We start from the raw sequence: 8,814 nt of genomic DNA on the forward strand, positions 1-8,814 counted from the left end.
TAGCATGTTAGCAATGTGACATTAGAATGTCAGCAATGTGACTTTAGCATGTTAGCAATGTGACATTAGAATGTTAGCAATGTGACATTAGCATGTTAGCAATGTGACATTAGAATGTCTGGATTATGACTCTAATCCTGAGGGGAACACGAGTAAAGAACAATCCAACAGTTAATGTCCCACTTCAAAAGTCAACCTCATGGAGGTCTGTTGGGTTCATCCTCTTGGGAACATGAACGTAGCGTAATCAAATGTTTGTATTGTAGTAAAATTTTTATTCTACGTGAGCTTTTCAATTAATATTTATCAATTAAAAGAACGGAAGCTGTGCTCAGCCTCATGCAGAGGAAGTGATGTCACCGCTGGAGGTGATGTCACAACAAAAGCCCAGCGTTACTTAAAGCTGGTGTTTCATCACAGGAAAGTTCATCCTACTGACCGCATTGACTTAAGGAGCAGATTCACCCTCGTCACTGCATGATGAAGAGCATTTATTGAATTAAAGAGTAGATATCAATGTGAAACTTCACCACTTCATCACTATATTAAGAGGAGCGTTTATTGTGGTAGAAGCTCTCATAAAATAGTGTGTTTGAACATGCAAATGAGGGACCATGTAATTCGTTGTGGTGGATTTAGGAGCCACATTGTTTCTGAATCCGATGCTTTCATAATGAAAAGCTGATGATTTAACAGGTGAATCCTTTGGGTGAATCAGACGGAAAAGCACAGTGACGTGAACATATACACAGGATGGACGACACGAAATACTGAGTGGAGGGTCATCATCACATTTACAACAGGAAGTCCTTCCACTGGGCCTCTGCATTGCGTCACAGGGGAAGTTCTCCAGTGGGCGAGAGATGTGATGCTTCCTTCCTCATCGGGTTTTTTCTTGGAGAGGAGATAATGTCGTTCTGTAATTCCTTCCGTTTGACTTGATGAACCTTCATCGTGTGTTTAATTCTACACCATGAGTCAATAGAAACGTTTCCACTGGAGGTGGTGAGTTTACTTGTTATAAATAAAGTCCATTTCATGTTAAAATAGTCACATGTTAGGATTCTGATAATAAACTTTCTTTCTTCATCTACTCCTTTCTAAACGGTTGGATTTTTCCCATCGTCCTCCTCCTTCCTTCTTTTTGTACTTTTCCACGTGTCTCTGCAGGCGGAGGAATGAAGGCCTCCGTCTGAAGGGTGGAGACGATGAGCTCATCTGCTCGGCGTGTCTGGACGTCTCTCCGGCTCTCTGCTCACATTCCTGTTCCTCAGGAGCTCAACGAGGCAAAAGGAAGAGGAAGAGGAAGAGGGGAGAAAGTGGGAGAGGAGGAGGTCACCCAGCAGGAAGTGGCACCTCTAACAGGAAGTGGCTGGTCTCTAATACGTGACCTTTGACCTGGATCAACATGAAACAACAAATCCTACTGTTTCAGTAATGAATAGTACTGTGACAGGTCTGGGTTCTGGGGAGGGTTCCAGAATGATGAGGACTACAGTAATTTTTACTGGGTTTTTAATGAGCCTCCTCCTGGTACCGCCCCCCCGCCCCTCTGCAGCCGAGCCCAAAACCACAAGAATTAACAAATCTGTAAGTACGGCCAAATGAGTTTAGAATTTTCTATCCAACATATTAATATTAGCCAAATAGTATGAATATTCTTATAATAATCAATAAATGATACTAATATAGATGATAATAACATAGCTAGTATTATATTTATATCTGTATGTACTGTCAAGTCAGCTCAGAAATGTAATTTTTTAATTATATCACAACAAGCACTTGTACCCATGAATAAGAGTGAAGATAATAGTGTGAGGATGGATCTGTGTAGAAATGCTTCCTTTGAGTGAACAGAACTTGATCTGAAGGAAACAGAACCTTCACATTCATCTTTGTCTGGAAACGGTTTCATCACAGCAGAAACTTGTGTTGAGTCAGACTTCCTGTTTCACTCCTCTCATCACAGGGTGGGGGGGCCTTCTGAGGAATGGTGGCAGACTTTAACCTGCTGATCTGCTGTGTGAAGCTATTGTTGGAAGCATCCACCCACTGGGGCCTCGTGGCGTTGGCAGGACGAGCTGAAGGTGGTGACTACGTCACCCTTTGCCTCCACAGACAGTCTAAAGCGCTTCAGACTGCAGACAGAGTCTCGTGGTGGAAAATGTGTCCCTTCTGTGTCGCAGCGAGTGACATCACGGCGCACCTCCCTTTGTGCGATGTGTGCGCTGTGGCATGCGCGGCATGTGTGTGTGAGCGCTGGGAGCCGAGCTCCGCGAGGCCAGGTGGAGCCCGGCCAGGTGAAACTGCACCTGGCCGAGCCTCTGGGCGTTCCTCACCACGCAAATACTTAGAATTCTCCAAATAGCTTTCTAATCCGGGTTTAGTTCTCACTCATAACTCCTTACAGATGTGACTCATGTGACATGATGGCGGGTCCAGCTGCAAGTGCAACTCAGTCAGTGTTGCACGATGGATCCCGTCGTGCACTTCTGCTCTTCACCCCAGAGGGCACAGGAATGAGGGGGGGGGGGGGGTGTATTTTAAGCCTCAGTCACGCGGTGTGGAGCCACAGGAATGTGTGAAACTGCTCCGACAGGAAGGTCATGAGGTCAGAACACCTGAACAGGATGTCTGAGTGAATAAAAAGGTAAATAGGTCGTCGTCAGAGAGGAAGTGGCTCAAATTACTGGTAACCTTCACGTTGGGGAGTCACTAGGACACGCAAAACGACCACAAAGACGCACAATGTCTACTAACACACTAAATGTGAGTGAATATGTGTGACCGAGTCGTCTCCAAGAGCCTCATCGTGAGGATCTTCTCTCATTCAGAGCATCACAGACCACAAAGAGTTCTGATGGAGAATCTTCCTCTGATTCCTCTGAGAGGAGAAGGTTTCAGCCTCGGTCCTCCTCCCACTCCCCCCCCCCCCCCCCCCCCCACCTCCCGGGTGCTGCCAGCGATGAGTCAGATCCCTGGTATGTGGAGGGAGAAGGTGGAGGAGGTGTCTCTAAAACCTGCTCCTGTCAGGCCGGCTCTGCTCCTCTGATCCACACGAGAGTTATTGAACTTATTGAGAGTTTACTTTTCCCACCATTTATAAAAGTAAGTATTTATACACGATACTCTCTACTGTCGTCATTAGTGGTAGTAGTCATGAGTACTGTGACACCACTTCTACTTTTGTTAATATTGTTGATCTACTACATCAATACAGCTGTAAACAGTAGTATTATTAGTTTTTACATCATTATTATGCTGACTGCTACTTATATTGAAGAAGTTGGTGAGCTACACAGGAATGGAAGCAAAATTACTGTAAAGGGACTCACAAAGACTCAAAGACTCATAAAGACTCACAAAGACTCAAAGACTCATGAAGACTCACAAAGACTCATAAAGACTCACAAAGACTCATAAAGACTCACAAAAACTCACAAAGACTCATAAAGACTCACAAAGACTCAAAGACTCATGAAGACTCACAAAGACTCATAAAGACTCACAAAGACTCATAAAGACTCACAAAGACTCACGAAGACTCATAAAGACTCACAAAGACTCACAAAAACTCACAAAGACTCATAAAGACTCACAAAGACTCAAAGACTCATGAAGACTCACAAAGACTCATAAAGACTCACACAGACTCATAAAGACTCACAAAGACTCACAAAGACTCACAAAGACTCATAAAGACTCATAGACTCAAAGACTCACAAAGACACAACGCGCAAAATCCAATAATACTAGTGTGCAATACACTAATATATGTATACTAGTATTACACACTTTTATTTTAAAGTTATCAGAACAATATTAGAGGCACTCGGAGCAACAGTGAGTTGTGGTAAGTGATAAGTGGTACTTCAGGCTCGTAGTACTTCAGGCTTGCAGTACTTCAGGCTCACAGTACTTCAGGCTCGTAGTACTTCAGGCTCACAGTACTTCAGGCTCGTAGTACTTCAGGCTGACAGTACTCCAGTGATAAGATACTCACTGGTTACAAATAGCTTAGCTTTAGTCGTCTGGTAGTGATGGAAATGTCGTTTCAGGGCTCGGTTACTGTGCAGCACTGTGAAGCCCCTCCCACTGCAAAGACAGAAGAAGAAGTTAACGCATTACACGTCCTTGTTGGCGTTAACGCATCAGAAGTGTGTTAACGCCAACGAGGACGTGTAATGACCCTGTTTGTTTGGGATAGAAGGATGAGCAGCGCACAACGTTGTGTTTCTGCTGCACCTCCTCCATCTCAGCACGGAGCACCAGCTGTTCACTGTTTACAGGGACGGGTCTCTGTGTTTAAAGGACCGTCACGCTACCGGCAGAGACTTTCCACTGAGGTTTACAGTGGGTGCGCCTGTGTGTGCGTGTGTGTGTGCGTGTGTGTGTGCGTGTTTGTGTGCGGGTGGCTGACTACAACCACAACCTCTGGTTGTTATCAGCTGGTTGAGGTGACCTCCAGCATTATTAAAAGACTTCCTTTAATGCAAACACCCTCACAACCTGTGTGTGTGTGTGTGTGTGTGTGTGTGTGTGTGTTTGTGTTATCTCCCTGTGGTTGGACCTCACTGGATCAGAAGCAGCTGCTCTTCTCGTGCTCAGAGGACCTGATCTGCTGGGATGAAACTTGTTGGTGTTTTTTGTCATTTAAACAACAAAGCTGATTATTTCAGTCACTGTGTTTGTAGTAATATATTAATGATAATAATAATACTCATATGATAGACAAGCATGGGTAGAATTGGTTTCTGTCAGAGTGTACAGAAACCTACTGATTATTTTAACCACGCGCTCCACCTGGTTCTGATGTAACCTTTGACCCAATAACCATGGAGCCGGAATCTTCTCCATGCTTATCTGATGGATGTTCATCTGATAGTAGATGTTTACTGGATTCCGCCGTAGACACCTTCAAAGAACTGATTTCAGTTCAGTGTCCAGTCTCAAGACATCAGAGGACTGCTGTGAGAACCTCAGCCCGTCCCAGATCCACCATCTTGTCGATGCTCTTTGAGAGTGGAGCTGGACGCTATTGCTCCTCTGGAAAGAAGAATGGCAACAAGAAGGAAGTTCTCTCCTTGGTTTGACCCTCAAACCCAGAACACAGTAAACTGTGCGGAAGCTCGAACGTTTATGGCGTTCCACCCAATCAGAAGGATCTAGGCTAGTTTGGCAAGACAGCGTTAAAACATATAAGAAGGCTCTATGTAACACAAGAGCATCTTTTTACTCTTCATTAATCAAGAAAAATAAAAACAACGGAAGGGTTTCTCTTCCATCAACCTTGATCACCTGACTTCTACAATTTTGAAATCCAACTCTTCCACTTGTCTCCTGGATCCGATTCCAACTAAGCTGCTTAAGGAAGTTTTTCCGTTAATTAGCACCTTCTTTACTGGATATTATGAATCTGTCTTTGTTTACAGGACATGTACCACAGTCCTTCAAGGTAGCTGTAATTAAACCTCTTCTTAAGAAACCTACTCTAGCTCCAGAGGTGTTGGCTAACTACAGACCCATCTCTAATCTTCCCTTCCTCGCTAAGATCCTGGAGAAATCTGTCGCGAATCAATTATGTGACTTTCTACAAAACAATGCTTTGTTTGAGGATTTCCAGTCAGGATTTCGAATGCATCACAGCACAGAAACGTCACTGGTGAAAATTACAAATGATCTTCTACTTGCATCGGACCAAGGACTTGTATCTTTTCTTGTATTGCTGGACCTCAGTGCTGCATTTGACACCATCGACCACCGTATCCTGCTGCAGAGACTGGAACACTCGATTGGCATCAAAGGAACTGCACTCAGCTGTTTAAATCTTATTTATCGGATCGATCCCAGTTTGAGAACGGTGAATCATCAAGGACCACCAATGTTGGTACCTGATGGAGGTTCTACCTGATGGAGGTTCACCCAAACCTGAAATGAGTTTGACCCCCCTGGGCGAGGGACCGACTCTGGCGCACAGTGACCCCCGTCTGAGGTAAAGTGTCTGCTGCAGAGGGCTCCCATAGATATATGAGTGCTCCCCTTTTTAATGCCTGAATCCATGTTCCTCAAACGATGAGGTATGAGGAAGCAGGAGGGTGGAGTTGAGTTTCCACTGGTTAGGGAGGTGTTCACACTGATCTGGTATCTGTTTCAGTCTCAGATGAACATGGGAGAAGAAGAGGACTCATAATCATGTTGAAACATCAGAAGCTCCTCACATGAAGGGTTTCTGTCTGCATGTTGGATCCTTTGATCTCTTTGCAGTTTTTCCCTGGAGGACAACAAACATTCAAACATGAGGATTCACATGTTTAGTTCCAGATTATTAATGATGAACATCTTTAGTTTGATATTGTCCACATTATTGAAGACCGTTGTGTCATCAATAATCCTGCAAAATGAACCCTGGACATGAGGGCTGGAACCAAGTGAGGAAGGTGATGATGATGATGACGATATGTTGCTGCACTCTCATCATTCATCGGTATCTTTTGAAACTTACAAAGCATCCCAGAAACAAATTATTAATAATATATTAATAACATGTGAAGCTTCAGGTATGAAATCTGTATTAGTTATTCATTCACTTAACCACTTCATGTCATATATTCTTCCTTTAGCCCGTTACCATGGAGACGTGTCTCCACCATAGCGAGGACATTTTAAACTACTCAAAGGAAAGTGAGTCTTTATGTGAGTCTTATCATGTATGTGAGTATTCATCAACTTGCCCCCCCTTCATTGCTCTTTAGCTTGTTGTTCTCCTCGTGATCAGCTGATGCTGAAGTGCAGGAAGCTTCCTGCAGAGATGTACGAACCAACTGAAGACACATCAGCAGTAAAGTGTTCTACAACACTTGGAATATGACTATATTTATACTATATATTATTTTAACTGCAACCAAGGCTTGTTTTAAATATGTACGACATGGAGCAGAAACATCCATGAAACACCATGTTCAGAAGAATCAAACAGTGAAAAGGCGGCAAACGGAAACTGCTTTTAGACATTGTTTTATTATTAAAATTATGAATCAATAAATAGCAAATAGAATAAATAACTAAATAAGACATTAAGACAACAGATATTAACAGATATTAACATTGAGTGCAGTCAGGGTGCCGGTCCCAGTTCAAGTGTCCTTTAGTTCAAGTTTCAGTGTTCAAGTTCTTTGTTCGTTATTCTTTCAGGCTGGGTCCTCCCCGCGGGGGGGCAGAAGGAGCCCTCTGCCCGGCTTCCCCTGCAGTTGGATCGAGTCCCGCCCGGTGCACCGGGCACACGGGGCGTCCAGGCCCGCCCGGGATGACTCTCTCGTTCCCCTGGGGGAGCCGCCGTCCTCAGACCGCCGGCGCGGTGGAGAGGAGCCCGGGTCCGGGCCCCAGCTCCGCCCGCTGCTGCTCCTCCGCGGACTGGTGGGGGTACGCGTAGCTCTGGAAGTCGCTGACCGACACGGGGCCGTCGGCGCTGCCCGGTGCCAGCGCGTCGGCGCCGCAGGGCTCCTCGGTGTAGATCTGCCACAGCACCACCAGGCACAGCACCAGCAGCCAGCGCTTGGCGGCGCTCCTCTCCGGCGGCGGGAGGTGCATGCGCACTTTGGCCGGGTACATCACCCGCGTGCAGCGCTTCCTGGGCCGGATCGGCACGTAGGACAGCACCGCGGTGGCCTGAGTCGGAACCCGCTCGAAGGTGAAGACCTCGGGCTCCGTGCTGCGGGTGGAGCCGCCGGCGAAGCCGAAGCTCTGCCGCGGCACCGTCAGAGTCACGCTGTTGGATCGGGAGTACATGGTGCTGGTCTCTGGGTCTCGGGTGTTCCGTGGAGTCGGGTAAGTGTCTGGCGGCGCGCGGCTCCCGCTTTATATGCTCCTGCCCAGGTTTGTGTGCTTTAAGAGCCGCCCAGCAGCCAGCTGGCCCCTCCCTGGGCGACGACGTGTTGCTTAACGGGGAAAACACCGGAGCTGAATCACCGGGACCGTCCGGTGATCGGCGCTGGGAGGAGGAAGAGCATTTCATCATCACCTTCATACCAAGTTCCATCGAACTACTTTTTACTGGATCAATGTGTTTCTGCACACATGATACTTAAATAATCATAAGAATAATCAAATATATATATTTATTATCATTGTGTGATTTCTGTGTCCAAGTCACAGTGGGAGACACTTGTACTTGTACTTGTACTCTGTGTAGTATAGTGAGAAGTATACATAGTATTTATATTACATTACATGTCATCTAAGCAAATTACAATAAGTGCATTTCAACCAGCAGGATAAACACCTGTGTACTTTAATTAGTTCTTTGTAAAGCACTTGAATAGGTTCCATAGAAATGTGCTGCGGTGGAATGAAGAAGAGACCGTGAGGGGGGAGGAGAGGAGACGAGGAGCCTTACTAGGGAACGACTGTTGGCTCTCAGGTAACTTCTGTTTCCTCCTCCAGGTGAGCGCTCATGCCAGAGGGAACACAGAGTTTCACCTCAGGTAACGACATCGCATCCCATCATGCACTGCTTTCTTTCACTGACATCTGATTACACCCCCCCCCCCCCCCCGAGCTATCTATAGAACAGGGAGGTTTGTTTTCATTGTCTTCACATATAAATAGAAAGAGGAACGAGATCAGAGGACAAAGACGTCTGAAGACTCGATGAAGGAGGAAATGTTCTCTGCTTCATGGAAACATCTCAGTTTCATCTGTGATTGTATTTATTTACAGTCGCTCCGTCTCGTCCTGTTACCTTTAAATAACCTGTGACCCTGTGACCCTGTGACCCTGTGACCCCTGTGACTTCTGTGAACATGTGACCCAGTG

The 8,814-nt window shown here is 45.8% G+C and overlaps 1 protein-coding gene across 1 annotated transcript; it reads right to left on the reverse strand.

Annotated features, from left to right (window-relative positions):
* Nucleotides 1-7,001: 7,001 nt before the first annotated feature.
* On the reverse strand, nucleotides 7,002-8,271 carry ier3 (immediate early response 3). Its single transcript, XM_037482964.2, has one exon. It carries the CDS (start codon nucleotides 7,786-7,788, stop codon nucleotides 7,342-7,344), a length of 447 nt encoding a protein of 148 aa, XP_037338861.1. The 5' UTR covers nucleotides 7,789-8,271; the 3' UTR covers nucleotides 7,002-7,341.
* Nucleotides 8,272-8,814: the final 543 nt, after the last annotated feature.

The sequence above is a fragment of the Pungitius pungitius genome, chromosome 5 (genome assembly GCF_949316345.1).
Source record: "Pungitius pungitius chromosome 5, fPunPun2.1, whole genome shotgun sequence".
Taxonomy (NCBI): domain Eukaryota; kingdom Metazoa; phylum Chordata; class Actinopteri; order Perciformes; family Gasterosteidae; genus Pungitius; species Pungitius pungitius.

Bases quoted from the DNA above. Each gene is read 5' to 3' on its own strand.
- ier3 (XM_037482964.2), bottom strand. From the start codon at position 7,788: ATGTACTCCCGATCCAACAGCGTGACTCTGACGGTGCCGCGGCAGAGC.